This window comes from Epargyreus clarus, unplaced genomic scaffold, assembly GCF_041222505.1.
Source record: "Epargyreus clarus isolate Ecla_fem2 unplaced genomic scaffold, WU_Ecla_fem_2.2 ptg000018l, whole genome shotgun sequence".
Classification (NCBI taxonomy): Eukaryota; Metazoa; Arthropoda; class Insecta; order Lepidoptera; family Hesperiidae; genus Epargyreus; species Epargyreus clarus.
Window position 1 is genome coordinate 4,014,101 of NW_027332226.1, and position 23,695 is coordinate 4,037,795.

The 23,695-nt window shown below is 32.7% G+C and overlaps 2 protein-coding genes and 1 long non-coding RNA gene across 3 annotated transcripts; 1 reads left to right on the top strand and 2 right to left on the bottom strand.

The window, feature by feature from the left end:
* The first annotated feature begins 389 nt into the window (after window positions 1-389).
* On the top strand, window positions 390-23,695 carry LOC140749776 (uncharacterized). The gene is made up of 3 exons (XR_012103123.1): window positions 390-580; window positions 1,136-1,342; window positions 23,565-23,695. It is a non-coding gene; the product is annotated as an uncharacterized LOC140749776 (long non-coding RNA).
* On the bottom strand, window positions 9,537-13,496 carry LOC140749675 (uncharacterized). The gene has a single exon (XM_073082792.1). The coding sequence runs from the start codon at window positions 13,399-13,401 to the stop codon at window positions 12,643-12,645; it is 759 nt and encodes a 252-aa protein (XP_072938893.1). The 5' UTR covers window positions 13,402-13,496; the 3' UTR covers window positions 9,537-12,642.
* Or-6 (olfactory receptor 6) lies at window positions 18,292-20,558 on the bottom strand. Its single transcript, XM_073082932.1, has 6 exons — window positions 20,449-20,558; window positions 19,917-20,335; window positions 19,625-19,727; window positions 19,355-19,444; window positions 19,060-19,215; window positions 18,292-18,431 (listed from the first exon to the last, which is right to left on the bottom strand). The coding sequence occupies exons 1-6, from the start codon at window positions 20,515-20,517 to the stop codon at window positions 18,363-18,365; spliced, it is 906 nt and encodes a 301-aa protein (XP_072939033.1). The 5' UTR covers window positions 20,518-20,558; the 3' UTR covers window positions 18,292-18,362.

The following is a 23,695-nucleotide window of genomic DNA, read 5'->3' on the forward strand; positions in this document are numbered from 1 at the left end:
CACTTATATGATATTATGTCTCTGTTCTGTACTTTTGAAACTTTACGATGTTCATCTAATTATGGTGCTACTTGTGTTTTGCTACTTATGAGCACTTGAGTGTACGAGTATATTACTGTTTTTGAAATCTTAATCTGTTCATCTACTTTAGGAGCTGACTGTACATAACTTTTTGCCCGTAACTTCATCTGTAGAATATTCTAACTTGAATAGACTACGAGCTCACTAGAATCGTAATTGTCTTAAAAGTTAGAACACACATCATATCTCAAAGTTTTGTAACTTAGAAATATTACGGATTCAAAAAATATTCTACGAAATAAGCTTTTGGACTTTTTCGAATGCGATATGAATAAAAAATGACATTTGTCAACAGAAATGTTGTAAAATATTCATGTGAAAACTACGAGTATTTCAAAGTTTTAAAGTTGAAAAGTTTTGTATTGTAATGTATTCCCAACAGATTACCGGCGTTATTACCTATTTGTATTCATTTATGCGGAGCTTTGCGATATTTTGTATCAGTTTCACGAATAAATATTAGATTAATCTGATTGGAGCAGTATGGAACCACCGAACTGTATGTATAATATTTCTCTTTTCCAATATAAAATTATGAAGACATCCAGGAAATAACTAAATGTTGTATCAATTCATCTTCTAAACCTTGTTCAATTGCGTCAATGTGGGAATGGAATGTTTTTTAATTACACACTAAACGAATATTCAGTAAATCTTTATACTACATCAATCTAAAGGTGGTAGAACACTTTGTGGTCGACTCCGGCGGCACCACCGCCATACCTATTTCTGCCTTATAATAGCAGTGTTAAGCACTGCTGTGTTCTGGTTTGAAGGGTGTGGTAAGGGAGACATAATTTTCCGAGGCGTTCCAGCTTAGTCCTCAGGAGTAGCGGCGCATCTGTGGCCGACCTCAGGTAGGAATATCTGATCCTATCTGAGGTTGATTACAGATGTCCATGGGCGGCAGTAGCCACTTACCATCAGGTGGACTGCATGCTCGTCTGCTTCTTCTATATTTAAAACTACTAGATATAGTTTAATCTACCTGTCTGACAATACCTTGAAAGCATTGATATCTGATATGTTTTCTTCATAAATATATGTATTGCAGACATCTATTCTCCAGGGTGTTTTAAGTTATCTCCTCAATTATGCATGCCCAGTCGCGTTGAGGCTTCAGTGACGTGAGCGCTTTGCATAATACCCAACGACCTGTGACTACTGAACTCACTAGATCTTACACCTGCCTCGCTAAACTTGTTATTCGATTGTACGGTACACTAATAATCAACATTGTGGATTAGAAACTACTTTAACGGTACATTAATATATTATTTTCATGAAATTAAATGCTATTGCATTGAATTTACTTTGTATATTTGTGGGTCTACGAGAACACTCAAAATTGATAATTAATATAAAATAGATTTTCTTATATTACTACTGACGCAGAAAACGATTTTAACTGATAGAAGACCCGGGAACAATCTCAACGAATTGTTTTTTTCTCATCATTACCAATGCAAGATGCAATGACATATTTTTTTTTACATAAATGTTGCAATGACGAATCCTCCAATACCATTATACCATTCATCTATTAAAGGCATTTTAAATTTATTTTATTTTTTGATGATGTTTATCTTGATATTTTTTTGTTTACTATTTTCTTCACATTTCGCACACTTCAATTATTCTGATACACACAACATAATTATATTTGCATCAGAATCTTTTTCAGGCAAAATTGCACTCTTACATTACCATTTGCCATTAGATAACTTTCCATGGCTTCATCAACGTCATTAAAAACCCAGCTACATTGCGATCAATTTGTCACAACTCAACATATCTCGAGCGGCTATTCAGGATATCTAAGTTATTTCCTCACTTATGTATGCCTGGACGCGCTGAGCGTCAGCTACGTGCGCGCTTTGCATAATTCCTGCCGGTGTTCTTTTATGCCATTTTTTATTTTAAAAGTTCTTCCTTAAAGTGCCTTAACTATAAAAATGTTTGGGACGTAGTCTAATTTAATTCCTATTCAACCAAAACTTTGCACTGTTCTTCATAAAACTGTAGTAATGGTTATTGTAACTACTTATTATACTTTATGCCGTTGCGTTCCACCTGATGATATTTGGTTACTGGCATCATCCGTGATCATCTTAATCAACCCTCAGTGGGACTAGAACTACCTAACGTCAGCCAAATATGCATGTGTAGTCTTATTAAAGGCTAAGTTGGAATGCCTCGTGTCAATCAACTCTGCCGTATCATATGATATCTCTATATGTAACTTACATGAGTTCTTAATACCGCAGTAAAAATAAAAAAGTAGCGAAGATCTACAGATCTAATATAACCCTAAGGCCCTTAAATATCACTAAATTAAAATTGAACAAGAATTTATAAATAATACAAGTTCAAAACAACAGTTACGGTAAACCTTGGTTTGAAGGTGGTAGAACCATTTGTGGTTCTACTCTGGCGGCACCACCGCCACACCTATTTGTACCTAATAACAGCAGTGTTAGGCGCTGCTGTGTTCCGTTTTGAAGACAAGGGTGACAGACTTTCCGAGGCGTTCCAGCTTAGTCCTCAGGGGTAGCGTCGCATCTGTGGCCGACCTCAGGAAGGAATATCTAATCCTATCTGGGGTTGATAACAGATGTCCATGGGCGGCAGTAGCCACTTACCATCAGGTGGACTGCATGCTCGTCTGCTACTCCTATATTACAAAAAAAAAACATGACTTGACCGTCGCTCTCCTGATCTTACATACAGAGGTTTATCAGTTTATCCCCGGTCAAATTGACATTTCAGTAATAGTTTTATGTTACTTGTCTGAAACTGGATATTTTTTACTTATCTTGGTCGACAAAAGCATGTATCCACAATGGTCGATACATGCTTTTGTCCAATGGGACATCGCAAACAATTTTGTATCACTTTCGGCTCATACAAGTTATAATAGATAAACACTAGTACTGTGGTTATTGGATTTAATTCCAACCCTATAAGCAGATAATAATAAGTACACAACAATTATAATTAAGCTAAATAATTGCAATTATACCACTGACCGCAATAACAATTATCATTATACTCAAGTGGAACTGCACTAAACTAAATGAAAATATAGATATCCTAAATTGATCTACAAAAGCATAATATTAAAAAACAAAAACCCGACTGTAAAACAATAATTAACTTAAAAGGTATGTAAGGTAAAGTCACCTATTTCCGCGGTATTTTCACCAAAACTAGAAAGAGCGTCAAATATTAAGCATTTACTACGGCTTAATAAGGAAGTAGATAATTTTATCACAAGCTTTATTATCTGTACTCTTGAAATAGATTCGACATTTTATGATTAAATATTGATTTAAATGTGTATTTAAAATTAATATGAACCGAGTCAGAAAACCCTAATTCCGATGTAAAAATCCTTATTCCGATGTATTTGGTTCCTAATTCCGAGTATACAAAATAAGGGAGTGAAAGAGAAAGAACGACTGCTACATGGTGTTTCTTCATAACTAGTAAGTGACATAATTAGTTATGTCACATACTAGTTACGTGACATAACTAATTATGTCACACAAAAATTGATGGCGTTGGGGCAAACGGTTTCGGTTCGGTTACGGTTCCGGTGGCCCTGTGACAGACGGACAGACGGACAGACAGCGAAGTCTTAGTAATAGGGTTCCGTTTTATCCTTTGGGTATGATGATGATGGAACCTAAAAAACGTTACTCTCCGCAGTCCAGTAAAAAGACACTGCAGCAACTTTACAACAAAATAAAATAACCCTTTAGTTTAAGTAGTTGAAACATTGATATTTCCGCTACAAGTTCTTTGAAGTACCGGTTTTATTACCAACAATAAGCGAGACAGTGTAAAAATGAATTATTTATTTTGTAACTTGTGAAGTTCCTCTTAGCATTTCGCTTTAGTATTGCATCGCTTTCCCGCCTGAAAAGAAGGACAAGTTCTCTAATAATTATCAAAATGTCAATTAATGATCATTTGACATTAGATATTTTTCTACTGTAATTTTATAATAATCGTAATTCTAAATATATGAGGCCACATGATGTATGCCTCCATATGCAATACGCTATATCACAGATTAATAAATAGTTACTACGTAAGCTATATCTTGTAACATACATCAGCCACACTAGAGTTGCCAAATTTATCGCCAGATTTGAAAGAGATATCTTTTTTCATTTTCCTTAGATATTCTTATGCAAAAGAATTTCGCGTGCCTCAGAAGAAATTTCGTTTAAAATATGCACTCCACTAACAAGTAACAAAGTACTAACGAAGCGAATTGTAGACGTTCTAATAATATAATACGTTTGATGTATTTGCATTTTTAGAAAATATTTAGAAAATTTTCGTCGCTCGTCACTCACTTCGTTCCAGTGAGACTGCTCAGTAATGCACCTGAAACTTTTTCAAACCATTGCCTAAGAAACCATGAGCAAAGAAAAAGTTTAAGTTTTAAAGGATTAAATGAAACTAAATGTGCCGTAAATATGTTAAACGTAGCGACAAGGAAAAAGTGGAATTTAAACAGCGGAGCATACGAGCAATGTACTAAATGTGGGTTTTTGTGACTCACTGCAAAAAATCTGAAATAAGAAATGGTCTTAAAATTTGCAGAATGTTTTAAATTATATGACCATTTTCCAGTAAGGTAAAGATTTGTAACTGTTGGAGGCAAGGGACAGAACTTCGTTCTAGTATTCTCATGCTAAGATGTTTTATTGACGCAGAACATACAATGTAACGACGCCTTTTAACTAGCTTTTCATATTGATTGATGATTATTAACAACTTTTATAGTAGATTTATGTAATACTTTCATTACTGAATGGTAAAATATGTATGTATGACAGATGGATAAACTGCTAAGCTTGACAAATAATTAGAGCTTATATGCTCGTATCTTACGAGTATGAACGTTTAAAAAAATGATGCATTCGCGTGAGTGGAAAGGACATGACCAACACTGGCTTGTGGAGTAACAGATCATAAACATACCTTTATCGAAGGGAAAATAACGAAAATTTGCGAAAATCTCTAAATCTAGACGCACGGCTGTGCGTCCACCAAATTCTAAATTATTAACTTGATTTAACTCATTACGACGCTACATGTAGGACTATAAGTATATATTAACACAAATTAAACACATTCTAGAAATAGATTCTTAATCGAAAAAGTATAAAGCGTCAAATATTATGTAAGTAAAATTTTGTAAAAAATTACAAAGCAAAGCTTCACTTCTTTGCTCATTATACACAATCATGACCCAGATGTAAAGTATTAGTTATAAAGTATAATATTTATTGTAGATTTAATATCTTCCCGCGGGTGCAATTTTACCAAGTACAAAGTTAATTTAGCTCATACAATGTTACAGGATAAAGTTGCAATCAAATACGGTGTGTTCCTCGAATTGCGAAATCTGCTTACTAACACCCACCCACCCACTGCTAAACATGTTTGACTATATCGATAGAAAACAGATTCTACCTGAAGCTACAAATGCGTTTTCTCATGTGTCTGTCGTCATCCAGGTTTCCACGGAAACGCAGAATTACTCCACATTTATAATGGTTGTGGCAGTGGTCAAACTATACCACAACCTTTAGTTTTTAGTTAGTTCCTCAACCTTTCCAAATAAAAATGTATCTATTTAATTATCACCATGTCAAAAATACCTAAGTACCCAAGTAAAAGGTTGAGAATTATACAACGGAAAGTTTGTATAGTTACAATTTATGAGAACAGATAAATATCTATAACCCAGTGATAAAACACTAGCTTCAAAATATCAGCTTCAAGTAACGCCAAGTGAAAGATGTCTCCTGGGGTTTCACAGCATTAAGCTAACACGGCTAACATAAAATGTCCTGGACTTTGAAACGGAAGACTCCAAAGAATACCATATTAAACTTTGCTCAAGGGTGCTTGGAGACTACTCGTACACAAGAAAAAAGTATGAAAAACGTGTAATTTACGTGCGGTTGAAGTTGGTTTCTGTTTTAATTTAAAGTAAGAAACGTACGTACAATCTACTTGCAACAAATGTGTTTCCCTTGCAATGCTTTTCAGTGATAAATAAGTGTGGCTGAAATGCCGCCGCACTCGAACTACAAGTTCGTTACAAGTAGTACAACACACAAAGTGGAAACTAAAAAGGTCTTACATTATTAAACACTACATTATAATATCTGATGATAATTAATGTATACATTTTTTACGTACTAAAGATCGAACTTTAATTAAGATCTTTTCATAAGCATAAATTGTCAAGGAAAGGCACATTACATATTGATCATTTATTGGTAAAGTAAATAAGAAAAAAGTGACACACATAATTAATCAATGCATACGTAATAAGCAACGTTTACTATCAAACGACATTTTTATTCTATCCAAACGGATAAAACATCAAATTAGATACGTGAAATCAAGACAACACGTTCAATACTCCGCACAATATGCCACAATACCCCACAACAACAAGCTACAGCAAGAATATCCTCATAACAACAGAATAGAAGTCTAAATCTACAAATGCAATTTATCAACTAAAAATATTTGTGATAAAATATCGCTCGAGAGATGTCCCTCGGCGTAGCTCATAATGACATTAAGGCAACCCGAGTAGCACTGAACTCACAGAAGTACAGAAGAATACAATAGGAAATGTTATTACACTTCCCACGTATTGTACAACGTTACCAATAAAATAAGGTTTGAAAATTAAAATGCTGTGTTCCGGTTTCATAAAAGTAGGTAAGGTATTCGATGCATTTCGACTTAGTCTTCAGCTAACAAGCATGTGTAGCGGACCTCAGATAGGACTCTAATCTCAGATTGATTATAGATACTCATACCATACTGGTGGACTGCTCGTTTACTACGTCTTAATTTACCCGTACAAGGCACATATTTCATATTTATGATGTCCCATACAAGGCATATTTCATATTTTAACATTATCTGTAAATATAGGCTATTATGCCTTTGATGTCCTGTAGCTGGGTAAGTGTTTCTTCCTGTATCTTGTGGAAGCCTGGAGCATAGATAGTCCTCCACGCTGCTCCAATACTGATTGCTGGAGGATGTGTATATAACTAGCTACTTAATAATGTCTTGATGTGTTTTACAATACAGGCTCCATTTTAAAGAGCTGAATTGTATAGTTATAAGATTAATATGGGCTTAAGAATAAAATTAAAAGAAATTAACGATGACATTGAGATAGAAACTACGTTTCCTGTCTTTCTTTCTCTTAGGTATTATTCAAAATATAGCCGGAGATGTTGCGGGTATCTATTGTTTCTCAAATTCACGTAGTATTAAATTCACCAAAAGCTTAATTTTACTTCAAAAAAGTATGCTTATTTGACCTAAAAAGCTTACTGTGGAGTAGCACTCGCGTATCAAGGGTACCTAAATATTAAACAGTTGAAACTGCAATGGTAATTTCTGACTTAAAATGCAACGTTACAATAAGGCTAATAAAATTGCAAATCTAACCACTTCATACAAAGAGATATTTAAAACCGCGACCCGACCGCAGAATGTTTGCATCAACAATAATTTGAATATTATCACGCAATAATATTCACTTTTCGGTTTTGCGTAAATCCCTTTTCTATTATGTTTTCAGATTACATTTAATAATGTGGATGCCATTGGCATTCAATTTGATATCGGCACAATTTATTTGTTTATTTGTAGATTTACACACGAAATATGAAACCTTATTTTATTTATTTATTTAAAGTTTATTGTAACCCTAGTGGTTACAAAGGGCGAACTTAACCAGTTAACCCTTGTTGATGAAAAAATATTTATTCGCATTAAGAAATCCATTAGGGCATGAAGACAGAAGTCGTTTCAGCTATTAGAAAACTATAGATGAAAAGTTGATATTGATGTTAGGTAATGAGAATTGAAGCGTTCATGTACTCCAGTTAAAGATTATGATTGATTTTAAAAGTTAAACACCGTCGGGCGGTAGTATATGATGGTCGAGACTTGATCGCTAATGGCTATTTTTATTTCAGGCGAAGTATGAGAACTTTATTGATATCTATTGGATTTTAATATATCTTTTACATGCGAATTCAAAAGTTCGCATAGAGGTGAGAAAAGAGTTAGGGATGCATTGAACTAGATGTCAATCCATGTATGGAAGGCTTGTGTATGGTACTTGTATTTTTTAATCTTTTATAATCACACATACGTTGCCACTCTTGATGACTAAGATTGTCGCCTCAGTAACCTCAAAAACACAGGAACAGCTTCTTTCTAGATATAAGTGTACCGGTGATACGTGTCTGGTCGAATCTACTGATTCTATATCAAAAATATATTTTCCAAGCTATGGAAAGCCGCTTTGGATTAACGTCATTATTGAGACAAGTTACACAGTAATTATATCCCAACTTCATAGTTCTAATTCCACAAACACAAATTGGCACAACTATCCGATCGCTCGAAAGTCTCATAGCGAAGTCAAATTGACGTTAGCAACCGCTGGAGTCTACGCGATTAGTCAGTGGAATTGTGAGCCGAAATAGTAGATAGGGCGGATGTTAGCGACTGGCACCCAATTAGTTTGCGGCCGGTGCCCGTTCCTAGCAAAGTATTAATTAGATTAACTTCGTAGTTATACCAAGTTCGACATGGAGTACCCATAGCTTGCACCTATTGATTAGTAGTTACGTTAAATGTAGTAGTGTGGAGTAAAGTGGAGCGAAGTGAAAAGTTTGTGACTTAAAAGGCTTAAAGTTATTTTTTGTGATATTTTTACGTCAATAATAAACCAATTTTATTTTTTAATGTTGTTTAGTTTACTATATAATAGAAATTAATCTTTTGTATACTTTATAGCTAAACATCCCAATCTCAATCGGTCCCAATATTTTTAGAATAGAAAATTTTATGTGCCTTCCACCGAAACACCTCCTAATTTTAATTGTTCATTACCGCCCGCAGCAGCTTTTGTACGACCACAGATATAATAAAAGACTTTAGATCGTTTACAGACGATGCTACCCCGGACTAACTTGGAACCCCTTACATTAGTCACGCAGCACAACTGCTATTAGTCAGTGAAATTGTAAGCAGAAATTGTGCATTGGGCGGATGTCGCTAAGCACCGACCAATTTGTTTGTGGTAAGTTCAAAATTTGTCATTGTAATAAATGTACAATTGTACTATAGGTACTGTACTGTAGGTTCCTTAATCTGCAAATGATATTTGCATTCAATTTGATTAAAAATATAATTGTGGTTCTAGTTTATTTTTGTGGTACCGAAATGGAATAACACGAAATCACAGAGGATATTAGGCTTATATTACTTTTTATCCGGAATATGTTCAGAAATTCCATGTAAAAAATTAATAGGTATAGATCAAGGGAATTCACTCTAACGTAATATAAAATAAAATAAAATAAATAAAATACGCCTTTATTACTGCACAAGTTACAAACTAAGTATTTTGAGGTTTTACACTTTGAAATTTACACATGTATATGTTTTTAATGTTTTGTTATTATTATTGTTTTCTCTTTTTTTTTTTCTTAAAATCGGCAAACTTTATTCCCCTGTAGCAGCTTGTCTTCCGACAAAGGCCTCCTCTAAAGATTTCCATTCATCTCTATCCTTAGCTATCCTGATCCATCGTGGGCCAGCTATCTTTTTAATATCGTCTTCCCACCGTTTCAATTGTCTTCCCCTTTTTCTTGTCGCCTCTCGTGGGTACCATTCTGTTATAGATCTTGTCCATTTCTCTTCCTTTTCTCTTAACATATGCCCTATCCATCTCCATTTATGTTTTTTCGAGACTGTCTGTACATTTTTAAATTTGGTTTTGCTTTTGATTTCTTTCAGTCTTATTCTGTCTCTTCTCCTAACTCCAATTACACTCCTTTCGATTCCGTTTTGACATACATTTAATTTATTGCATAGCCGGTCTGTCAATGCCCATGTTTGGCAACCGTACGTCAAGCAGGGTAAAATGCACGTGTTATATATTTTACTTTTATATGCTATAGGTATTTCATTGTTTTTCATAACTTCACTTAGAGACCAGTATCTTTTCCAGGTATTTGTCACTCTTCTTTCTATTTCTTTTTGCATGGAATTAGATGTCGATATCAGTTGTCCTAAGTACACATATTCATTTACATATTCTATTTCTTGGGCATTTATTCGTATAGTATATGTTTGTATGAAATTTGTCATTATCTTAGTTTTAGATGTATTTATTGATAACCCGGCTTTAGCACTTTCATCCGACAACTGTTGTAACATTTGCTCTAAATTTCTTGGACACTCTGAGAATAAGATCAAATCGTCCGCAAAACGAAGATGATTGAGATTTTCCCCATTGATATTCAGACCGTTCTGGGACCAATCCAGGGCCCGGAAAATCATCTCCAAAACCGCAGAAAATAGTTTTGGAGATATCGGATCGCCCTGGCGGACACCTCTGCCTACTGGGAATTCCTCTCCTGTTGTTTCCAGCTTAACAATTGCAGTGCTCTTTGCATAAATATTTTTTAAAAGTCTAATGTACTTTGATTCTACACCCTGCCTACCTAGTGCTTCCCATATGTATTGGTGATCCAAGCAATCGAAAGCCTTGCTAAAATCAACGAAAGCTAAGTAATAATGTTTGTTATATTCTTGGTATTTCTGAATAACTTGTCTTACTACATGGATATGATCTATAGTGGAATAGTTGCTTCGAAAACCCGCTTGTTCTTTCGGTTGGTTTCCATCGAGAGTCCTAGTAATTCTAGATAGTAGTATTTTGGAGAATACCTTGTAGATGTTCGAAATCAAACTTATTGGCCTATAATTTCCAATATCACCTTTGTCCCCTTTTTTGTGCAACAGTATTATTGTTGATTTCGTCCAGTCATCTGGGATATACTCAGATCTTATGATTTCATTAAATAGCTCTGTTAAATGCGGAGTAATGGCTGATACTGACATTTTGAGAATTTCGTTTGTAATTCGATCTGGGCCGGTAGCTTTCTCACGTTTCAAGGAATTTATAGCTCTGGTTATTTCTTCTTTTAATAAGTCAGGTGGATCCTCTTGTTCTACTATTGTTTGTTCTGACGCGGATTTTTTTAGATTGTGATTCTGATACAAATTCCGATAGTAATCTGTAGCAATTTTAATAATTTCAGATCTTTTTGCAGTGCGATTTCCGTCCTTTCTTAGCATATTTGGCATCCACGTCTTTATTTGGTCTAATTCTTTAATGGCTTTTGTAATACCGCCCGTTCTTTCAATATATTTCTTCATTACATTTATTCTTTTTGATTTTCGGTCTTTTCTTATTTGCTCATTGATTTTTTTACTAATTTCAGTAATTTTTTGCCGATTTATATTTGATTTGTTCCTGCTTATAAGTTCTTTCCTTTCGTAAAGCAAATTTTGAGTTTCTAACGATATCATATTTTTATTGGTTGCATTTGTTTTTCTAGTTTCTGACTTAAGTATATTTACTAACCTGTCGTATTTTTCTTGGATTGGTATATTTCCTTTCATTTTCTTACTTAATGAACTGTTCAGGTTATCCAGATATGTATCGCTATTCCCAGTGAATATAGGAGTTATATATTTATTGTGGAACTTCCTACTTTTCTTTATATTCCCAGCCGTGAGTGTTGCTCGAACCATTCTATGGTCCGTGTTAAAGTTTAAATTTTTGACTACAGTTACATCATTAAAAGCTTTCGGATTATTCGATAAAATGTAATCAATTTCGTTCTTGTACAATCCATTGGGGGCGACCCATGTCCATTTCTTCGCAGTTTTCTTCTTAAAGAAGCTATTTAGGATGCTTAGTTTATTTTCAGAACAAAATGTGACTAGTCTTATGCCATTATTGCTTCTTTTACCGTATCCGTGTTTCCCTATTATGTATTCTTCTCCCTTATTGCATAGTCCGACTTGTCCATTGAAGTCACCCATTATGATGATATTCTTGTTAGCACTATTTAGAGTAGTTTGCAATTGTCTGTAGAAATTTTCAGTTTTTTCGATATCCTCGGGTTTGTTAGATTCGGTTGGTGAGTATGCTTGGATTATGGTCCACAATGTATAGTCTTTCTGTGTTGGTAGTTTTATATTAAGAACAGCTATTCTTTCCGAAATTCCTTTGATTTCATCTATTTTGTCCACCATGTCCTTTTTTATAAGAAATCCTACTCCATGCATTCCTGGTGTCTCACCTTTATAGTGTAGAATATATCGTCCATTGTCTATTATACCTTCTCCAAGTTTTCTTACTTCGCTGATCCCTAGTATATCCCAATTTAGATTTTCTAAAGCAGTTTCGAGTTCTAAAAGTTTTTCCGGGGTTCTTAATGATCTAGCATTGAGGGTAGCTATGTAGATATTAGTTGCTTTTTTGTATGTAATGCAATTCTTCCTTAGAGGGTCGTGGTCATTTTCCCCCACGATGACCAGTCGGCTTGGGGGAGGTATGTTGTTTCCAATTGTTTTATTTCCTATTTCATTGTTTTGTTTGTTTTCCCGTTTGCCGATGTTTAGTTGCTATTGGTTTTTTCCTCCAGGGTAAATTGAAAGTGAGTTTGATCTGCCACGCATTATATCGAAAGCATTCGTGCGATTTGCTTTGGATGACGTAAATGTCTGTTGTTTTTTGGGTTGGCTGCTAGATTGAGGCGACAGAGATACTTCCCTTTTTCTTTTGTCTTTGTTTGATTTATTTTCTTTAATGATTAGCTTGTCATAATGTATGTATGCAATGTTACCTTTACTTCTTTCCTCGATTACTTTAGGTTGTAAAGCTTTTCTTATTTCAATAACTTCTTTAGGATAATCTTCTGTAATATATATGCGTTTGTTTTTAAGTAGGTTCTTCTTTTTCATTATCTCTTTCTTCTTCAAGCTATTCACAAATGAAAGTAGGACAGGCCGTGGTTTGTCGCTCTCCTTGTTTATTTTCCCAATTCTGTGGATTTTGTTTACCTCCCATTCCTCCACATTTAATTCCAGCCTCTCCCTGAAAATTTTCAAAACAACGCTTAAGAGTTCTAACGTGGAATTATTCTCCTCCTTCAAACCAAAAATGACTATATTGTTGTTTCGCTTTTCCTTCTTTAGATACTCGATCTCTTTTTCAAGCCGTTCCACTTTTAATTTCAAGTTTTTATTTTCTGCTAGGATAGGTTCCAATTTCATGTCCATTCTATCCATTATTGTTTTGGTAATAGTCTCTGTTTGTTGTGCTGATTGAATTTGCATTTCAATTTTCATTTTATCAAATAACATTAAAAATTGTTCTTCCATTTTTTAAAGCGTGTAATGGAACGTATTACTAAGTTCTGGCAACACTGATTTACCTCTATTGTCTTTGGCAGTTTGCTGATGACTTACGTATTAAGTTGTCAATGTCAATGTCTTGTGACAAGTTCTTGACCTCACTTTTCGATATTTTCAACTTAATTTCTTCAGTTTGTTGGAATTATGGCGCGACTTTTTAATGTACACTGCACTCCACGATACTTCAGGTTTTTATTCTGCACTGATTAGTTGTTACCGGGAAGCTACTATTATTTTTAAATGACGTTTTAATGCAGACGGACAATACTGTGATGTTTACGCTTTGAGAACCGGAAACGGAAAACTAGTTAACGTAATATATTCTATTATAAATTAAAAATATTTTTTTTTACCTGAGTGCCAATAGTTTTGGGCATTATAACAAAATTTTAATACAAAATTATAAAAATTATATCGAAAAACTTTCCGATATAGTCGCATTTACACTCATGACCGTTAAAACATACCTAAATATAAGGTGTACGTATAAATCAAACCCATAGCTATCATTCTGGGACCCGCATTAGTCAGTGTAATTGTAAGCAGAAATGTTAGATCAGGCGGATGTTAGTGAGTGGCGTCCAATTTGTTTGCGGTGGCCACAGGTGCAGTTCGACTACTGAGTTAACTAACGGATCTTGTACCGAATTTTCTGTGGATAAATTTATTAATTACTACTATATTGTGGTTTTAATTAAACTCTTTATGTAAATATACACATACATAGTTAATTAATGTGCTCAATCGGTTGCAGGCTTAATATGCCATTGGTGGCATAGATTTATTCCTACAACTAGGGATTATTAGATTAAATTATACTGCCTTATAAGTATGTTCATTTTATACAAAAATCTTTAATTAAAAAACAAACCAAGAGAATACTAGGTATTTTGTCTACTTAAAAAGATTTTTTTAACTTAAGTGACAATAGTTTTTGGCATTAAAACAAAATTTTAATACAAAAAATATAAAAATTACTTACATCGAAAAACTTCCCGATAGTCGCATTTACACTCATGATCGTTAAAAGTAACCTAAATATAAGGTTTACGTATAAATCAAACCCTTAGCTATCATTCTGGGACCCGCATTAGTCAGTGTAATTGTAAGCAGAAATGTTAGATCAGGCGGATGTTAGTGAGTGGCGTCCAATTTGTTTGCGGTGGCCACAGGTGCAGTTCGACTACTGAGTTAACTAACGGACCTTGTACCGAATTTTCTGAGGATAAATTTATTAATTACTACTATATTGTGCTTTTAATTAAACTCTTTATGTAAATATACAGATACATAGTTAATTATTGTGCTCAATTGGCTACTATCTTAATGTCCCACTGCTCGCATAGATTGCTAGATGCTCCTTCAACCGGGGGGATTTTCTCTAGAGTAATTAAACTTATTTATAAGTATGTATATTTTTTTCAAAAAAAATTTTTAACAAAAAATACAACCGACTTCTATGTCACTACAAAGTAAAAAATAATTCAAATAAATGTTGGTTTAGTACATATTTCTGAAGTCGGCGCTCATATTAGATACGCTGTTGACATCGTTATCCAACGAAATATATTGATACGCTCATATTAGATACGCTGTTGACATCGTTATCCAACGAAATATATTGAGCGCCGACTTCAGAAATATGTACTAAACCAACATTTATTTGAATTATTTTTTACTTTGTAGTGACATAGAAGTCGGTTGTATTTTTTGTTAAAAATTTTTTTTCACCCTTTTTAGTGATGACATAATAACATTTATATTAATACAATATAAAATTGTATAAACGAGATCACGAATTAAGGTAAGGTCTGAATTTACATTGATTGGAACCGCCCGCTCGCAGGGCGCTCCCGCGCCCTGCTCGCTTAGTTTTATATTGTCTTATATGTTCCAACCTAACCTAACTAAATAGTCAATGATGAACTGGCTTTGCAATTTCATTAGAACCTACAGCAAATATCTTCAAACACAACTCAATTATTCCCATTGGTTGAGGAGTTACATATTTTGTCTCCGAGCCACATTATCAGATCCTCAAATAGTCAATGATAAACTGGCCTCGCAATTTCATTAGAACCTACACCAAATATCTTCAAACACAACTCAATTATTCCCATCGGTTGAGGAGTTACATATTTTGACTCCGAGCCACATTATCAGACCCTTAAATAGTCAAAGATAAACTGGTTTTTCAATTTCATTAGAACCTACACCAAATATCTTCAAACACAACTCAATTATTCCCATCGGTTGAGGAGTTACATATTTTGTCTCCGAGCCACAATAGCAGACCCTTAAATAGTCAATGATGAACTGGCTTTGTAATTTCATTAGAACCTACACCAAATATCTTCAAACACAACTCAATTATTCCCATCGGTTGAGGAGTTACATATTTTGACTCCGAGCCACATTATCAGACCCTTAAATAGTCAATGATGAACTGGCTTTGTAATTTCATTAGAACGTACATCAAATATCTTCAAACACAACTCCATTATTCCCATCGGTTGAGGAGTTACATATTTTGACTCCGAGCCACATTATCAGACCCTTAAATAGTCAAAGATAAACTGGTTTTTCAATTTCATTAGAACCTACACCAAATATCTTCAAACAAAACTCAATTATACCCATCAGTTGAGGAGTTACATATTTTGCCTCCAGAACCCACTCTGATCCTCATCATATTTAAATGGGACCAACTTGTAGCAATTGTCCACACACGAAATTAAAGGCATTAAAATAGGTTCATAAACGGCGAAGTTATGGCTGTTATATTTACATGGGTGGAGGAGTTCCCCTCTTTTTCTCCAGAACCAATCGATGGATCCTAACCATATTTAAATGGGACCAACTCGCAGCTCGTCTCTACACAATAAAAAAAGAATTATTAAAATCGGTCCACTAACGGCGGAGTAATTGCTGTACATACATAAAAAAAAAAAAAAAAAAAAAAAAGATACCGGCCGAATTGATAACCTCCTCCTTTTTGAAGTCGGTTAAAAATTATAATTCAAGAGGAACCAAGAGACTGGAAGGTATTTCTTCTACTTGGACAACGTGAATTGTTTGCTTCTTCTAAATAAGTAGCCTTTGTTCCATCCATCATTCCATAAAATACTCTACATAAAACTATTTACAATTTATACAATATGTACACATAGTGATTCCTGTGCTGTCCCTTCTATTGTGATTGGTGTACCCATAAAGTTGATTGTATCGTTTCAAATAGATATCGTTTCAATTATATTGGGTTGGTTTCGATAAGCGAGGCCCATTTTGTTAGCGGTTTGAGTCTATTACGACGAAAGCTTGAAACTAGTAACTGGATTTACTGGATTATCTCACGTTGTGGCGATATTCAGTACATTTGCTATTGTTCAAAGTTTTATTTTTGGTTTTCAGTTGAAAATTGGAAACACGTCTTCGTACAATCCACTGATATTTGTATCGATTACGATAGCAATAGTCAGACAGCAGACGAACAATGACAAGTTATAACTTTTTTCTCTAAACTTATCGAAGAACCCTATACACACATGAACAAAGTAACACCGTATTAAAAGTTTTTCTTACCATAGCGTACCCGTATAATTTCCTTTCGTATAAAATGTTAGATTTAACAATGATTAAATCTAGATATGGTTATTACGAAGGTTATTTTCCTTAACTTAATAGCAATTATATTAAAAACGGCAAACAAGCATACAACGCTTGATGTTAAATATATGCCTCATTAGAGCCATATCAATACTTAAAAAACTGTAAATAAAATAAAGATACTACACGACTCAAATGAAATCAATGACAAAGCAGTTAATACTTTAAAGGATTAAGTTGGAGCGTTTCATACTAATATTGGAGATATTGTATTATATCTGTACCACAACATCAAACGAGGATGTAACAGCGATATTAATAGTCCGATCAATTAAGACATAAACATAGTGATCAAATAACGAAGATTTCGACAAAGCCAAATTTCCGCAGAGACTTTGGGTTTACCATGACAAATAAAATGCCAAAAGTCCCATCAACCCCCACAAAAGGATTTGTTTTATTAAAATTTAGCTTTGTAGGATTTTTTGTAATTTCAATTGTCTAAATTAATCGGACTATAACTTGTATTTAGGCAGAAACAGGTAAGTAGGATGGCTTTGCGGTTACAACAGCTGCAGGAGCAAACCGTGTTAACAGCTTAGTTCATGCAAAATACTCTTAATTAACTTCATTAGTGACTCGTTTAGCTATTTCCTTTTCGAACGCTGAATCATTCCCTTTATTTATCCACCAAAATACAAAATCTTCTACTAACCTAATGAAGGTTATGGATATTTGAAATAATTTTCAAAACGTCACGGTTTCCAACAATTCATGTCAATATTTTGTCTCATCCTGTAAAGCATTAAATACTTTATATATGATCTTTAAAATTACAAAAGTAAAACCTGTGAAATTGCTATTACGCGTTACGTTAATCTTTTTTGTATAATTTAAACGGTGGTCCTGAGAGCGAAAGCACAGATTTTCAAAAGTTATGTTCATATAAGAAATTATTTATCATTTGTTTTAACAGTAAAGGAAACCATCGTAAGGAAGGCCTTAGTGTTCTTAAAAAAATCGCCATCGCAGTGGACTATATCCTAAATATCCCTCACTCTCAGACAAGACTCGTACCCATCAATAGAATAGTAATGAATTAACGATGTGTGCAAAATAGAAATAAATAGTTCACTAGTCATAGGCTTATTATCATTTCTTTCAAATAAAGATAAACTCATATTTCATTTATTATCTTTAATTTCCAAAAGTTTACTTAATATATTCGTTTCTTTGACTATTTTCCTTGCCTTCGCTTCAAATAGAATATTGTTATTACATTTGGAAACTAATGTAAATGGACATTCCATTGTTCTTACTCCTTATTTTATTTTTTTCGATTCAATGCTAGTTTTCAACATGACGTAATACGAAAATGTTGTTTTTAAAATCTGGAACAAGGAAACATATTTGTTAAACATCTCTGTATGATGATCTTTATTGCAAATATTATTTATAAGCTCTGTTTATAATAATTCACGTCTCACACAAAGGTTGTATTGTAACTGTTGATTTAAAATTTCTTGAGTATTTTTACGTATGGATATGAGTATCTATGACTAATTGAGTAAGTTTAGTTTATCGTTAGGTAAGCAGGTTAAAGTAAAACAGTCTAACTCATGTATATTTTTCTACTTTGAAAGTAGTCGTCCTATCCTGAAAATACGGAAGATAAGCCGATTAACCTTAGATATAACACTCCACGTTGAAATGATTAGACAATTTAATTTAAATAGGACCATGTACAGATGGATGTGCATCTCACAGAAGGATAAATTATCAGATTAAATTATTACAATTCCATAACTAAGGAATTTAATATAAGATATATATAAATAATATAAATAATAACCCACTATTGTTATTAATTGTAACACTCGAGACGTCGTATATATATACATTGAATTTATATTAATTAAATAAAATTGGTTTTGTGCATTCCGTCTAATATATAAATATTATTTTATTGTAAAAAAAATACTATAATCTTATTTATAAAAATTCAATTTCGATACTAACAGATACCATAGGTTGAACTCCAGCTTTCAACCCGCCCAAAGCTCTGAACTGCATCTGTGTTTGCATTCTCGACAGACTAAGCAATACTATCTTCTGATTGGATACTGTCATGTTCTCCCATGGGATAGCGTACACCACTTCTGGTAGATCTTCGCTCTTGAAAACAAATGTCACTTGAATCAATCGTTTAAATTATTTTAGAAAAATCGGCACAGGAGATAGAAGAAATCAGGCGAAAGATATAATACAGATACTTCTTAATAGTCAGTTATATACTAATAAACTATCGATTTACCTGTTTTCGTATTTCTTCAATCACAAATGACATGAGTACAAGTTCACCAATGTAAGCGAAAACCATAATAGCATACGACATTATATCTCCCTTAAACAAGATTTAATAAATTTATATTAATTGGTTATAGTCACTTAAAATAATTAACAGTTATATTTTTTATGAACAAGGAAGGATTCCTTTTACGCTTCATATATTAGTCAAATTAACTTAAATATTAATATATGTAATTATCCTTATTATAATGCTATTAAAAATTAAAATTCAGACCCCATTCAGAACTTGATACAGTATGAAACTGTCGCTAAACAAGTTATGAAAATAATTAGCAGCAACATTTACTCCAAACGCAGCCTGCAATTCTTTGAATAACCTGTAATTAAAATAATTACAATAATCTATTACACTATAAGATTATCAATAAATAATGAACGATAAAAACAATAATAACGCTAATAAAAACGATTATCCAGAAAGTACATTAAAAGCTTATAGAATATTCCTAAACACAAAATATAGTGACGACATATTGTGACTATTAAAAGTAAAATGAAGATAGTACCTTATAATAAACGCATGATGTTTTATAATTTCAATTAATCTCTTCCTAATTTCTTCATTGCTAACGTCATTTACAAAGCTAGACCTGAGAGTATGCTTCAGGATTTGTATGTGACCGATTGAATGGTAAATAAGCATGTAGTTGAGACAGTGAGAAGTGGCCATTATCAAAACACCATTACCAACAACATAAACGTTGATAATGTGAATGATGATCCAATTTTTAAAGTTATATCCGTAATCGAAAGGCATCCACATGTAGACGCAAGTTTGCAACTGCAAAGTTCTGTTGAGAATTTGTTCTTTGTGGCTGATATTGTATATTAGAGGAATATTAATCCAAATTATCCAGTTGAAGCCGAAACCTATGGCTAGATAACGAGCAGTATAGCGGGTATAGCGCTCAACCATCAGTAGTTTCTGCAACATTTTATAATTTACTTATTCATCAGGAAAGTTTTTATTAGAAAATATATTACTATATTGCTAAAGGCGACAAATGTACTGCATTAATTTATGAAACGATAACACACCTTTCTCATATAACCATTATGATCAGTGCAGTAGTTACTTATATGAATCTCCGTCAAGAATTTTTTCATTAATAACTTGTAGGTGTTTCCTTTGGATGATGCTATATTTATCTGAAAATGTGTAACGGACTTTTTATTTCTTACTGAAATTAAACTTATACCTAAAGTTACGAATTCCAACTAAAATTTTATCAGTCAGATAGATTTAAATCCTGATATACACAATGTTCAAAAGAACTCAAATAATAAGTTATTGATGACGATGACTTAAATTGTTTCTTTACTCCCAAGTACACGAAATGCTAGCGGCCATAGAAAAGAAATAGACCAGGGTCGATAATTTTTAAAACCAATTAAAATCGTAGTAGGATGAAACCCATTAGAAAAGGAGGGGAATATTATAAAAATGAAGGGAAAAATCATTTACGGGCGATCTGAGGTCGGGGAGGGGATGGGGGTGAGTCTTTAAGGGTAAAAAACGGTTTTTCTCGATTTCCGGCAAAACTAAAAGTCCTATCAAAAAAAGTCAAATGGCAAAGTTGTAGGTAATAAAAAGATCTAAAACTTTTGTATTTACACTTTTTTCACATAACCTCAAAATTTATGTGAAAAATTCAAAAAACCAAGTTTTTGGTTTTTTATTTTTATCTTTTACAAAAAATTTTTTTTTTTAACGAAATTTGGCGAAAACTTACCTTTTTATGTCCCAAATACGCTGTAATTTATTTGATTAAAAATATTTATTTTTTCACCTTATTTTGAATTAATATCGAAAAAACACCCTAATTTTCAATCGAAAACTCACCCGTCAAAATATCAGCTTTTTTCAAAAAGTTGGTATGTTTTCTGTTCGTTGAAATCTCTACTTTTTGATGGTGAAAAAAAAATATATGTTACTATACTAAATCTTCTCAGAAAATGCAAAAAATAAAAAAAAACTCGAATTCGAAATTTGGATTTGAATTTGAAATTTGGAAGTGCTGGATACCACTAAACGACTCAAAGCTGCTTTTTTTATTTCATACACTTGCTTATCATCTGCCTTATTGCAGATGATACAAACAGATTCATCCATACTGATAATCTGAAAAGACAGAATCGAATTAATAATGCCTTCACTATTTTATCGTGAATATACCCCCATAAAAAAAATATATTAAAGAAATAAATGTCAAAATGTCTAAAAAATATATTAAAAATCTATTTAAAATGTATAAATATATAAAGAATATGTATAGTAAATATATTTTTAATAACTAACTTTTGGATGATTTTCAAGTATATTTCATATATTTTGAATACATCTGAAATATATTTGAAATGTAAAAAATATATATGAAAATCCGCCAAAAGTTTGTTATTACAAATATATTTATGATATATATTTTATATATTTTTTATAGATTTTTAAAATATTATTATGTATTTTGAAATATTTTTTCCATGGGATTAACTAAATTTGTTTGTGCAAAATTAAGGAGAATATTATTTTTTTATCTTGTACTAAAACATCATTTAATTTCAATCTTTAGGTTACGTTACGTTAAGTATACTATTTTTTAAAGAAAATATTACGATTTTTATGTTTGAGTTGATTGATACAGACAAAAATAGATATAGTAATTACCTTCCTATGCAGATTCGAAAAGTTTTTTTTTAAGTAAACTTGTCACAATTATCTTCAAGAAACTCAGCGTGCACGTGTATTTTTATAAACGATGTTGTATATTGTACTGTATTTCGAATACTGGTTAGGCTAACGGTTGTAACAGCTGCTACGAAATAGTAGGTATGTATGTAGTAAGACCCAGACTCGCCTAGCCCCTTCCCCACTTCTCCATGAAATACCTTTTGATGGGCTACTATTTTTCGTAGGTCACTCAGCTATATATAATTTTTCTTAAAATAGTTATAAATAGACATCTACGCATATAATTTAAAGAAGATTCGACAACTTTCTCCAAATATTGTAAATGTCTTATTAAATATTAATTTTATTAACTGATTTGTTTGTTAATTATAGTAGTATATTCTTATTTGCAATTTTTTTTATCAATGTAACATGTAATCTAATGTTTTTTGAGTAATTAAAGTGGTAATTTTAATAAATAGCTCAAAATTTTTTATAAAAATTAAAAAAAAATTCGAATTCGAGTTTTTTTTTTTACATTAAATTAAATTTTTTTTTACATAAAGTAGAGATTTCAACGAACAGAAAACATACCAACTTTTTGAAAAAAGCTGATATTTTGACGGGTAAGTTTTCGATTGAAAATTAGGGTGTTTTTTCGATATTAATTCAAAATAAGGTAAAAAAATAAATATTTTTAATCAAATAAATTACAGCGTATTTGGGACATAAAAAGGTAAGTTTTCGCCAAATTTCGTTCAAAAAAAAAATTTTTTGTAAAAGATAAAAATAAAAAACCAAAAACTTGTTTTTTTGAATTTTTCACATAAATTTTGAGGTTATGTGAAAAAAGTGTAAATACAAAAGTTTTAGATCTTTTTATTACCTACAACTTTGCCATTTGACTTTTTTCGATAGGACTTTTAGTTTTGCCGGAAATCGAGAAAAACCGTTTTTTACCCTTAAAGACTCACCCCCATCCCCTCCCCGACCTCAGATCGCCCGTAAATTATTTTTCCCTTCATTTTTATAATATTCCCCTCCTTTTCTAATGGGTTTCATCCTACTACAATTTTATTTCACTTTTTATTATTTTTAAAGGCTTCTACCCTAGTCTAAAAAGCAAGGCGGCACTTATATTTCCGATACCAATGACAATACTATATGAGTCACCTACGTGACGTCACGTACTTCAAAGCCGACCGTTGAACGACGACTGACTCACAATTTGCTTTACTTTGTGACGTATCCTTTTAAGACAAATCTACCTACATTCGCATAATACATATATTATAATAATAAGTATTTTAAAAACATTTAATAAAATAGTTATACAAAACGTTAGATGTCATGAGTAGAGTAATAAAAATATTGATTGTCATGTTACTTACATTGACTAAAACACTAACAGGGTATATAGCTAATATGATCCCAATAACTTCAAACGATAGCTTTTCATAATTAACATACAAGTATACGATTTCAGTGAAGGAACATATAGGGGCTACAGCGACGACAAATTTTCCATGGAAATTCAGAAGTTTGTGCATTGGCTTATAACCCCACCAAGAGCTTTTGGCCAAGCCCAGTATGTTAAGCATTACGACTAAGACATGG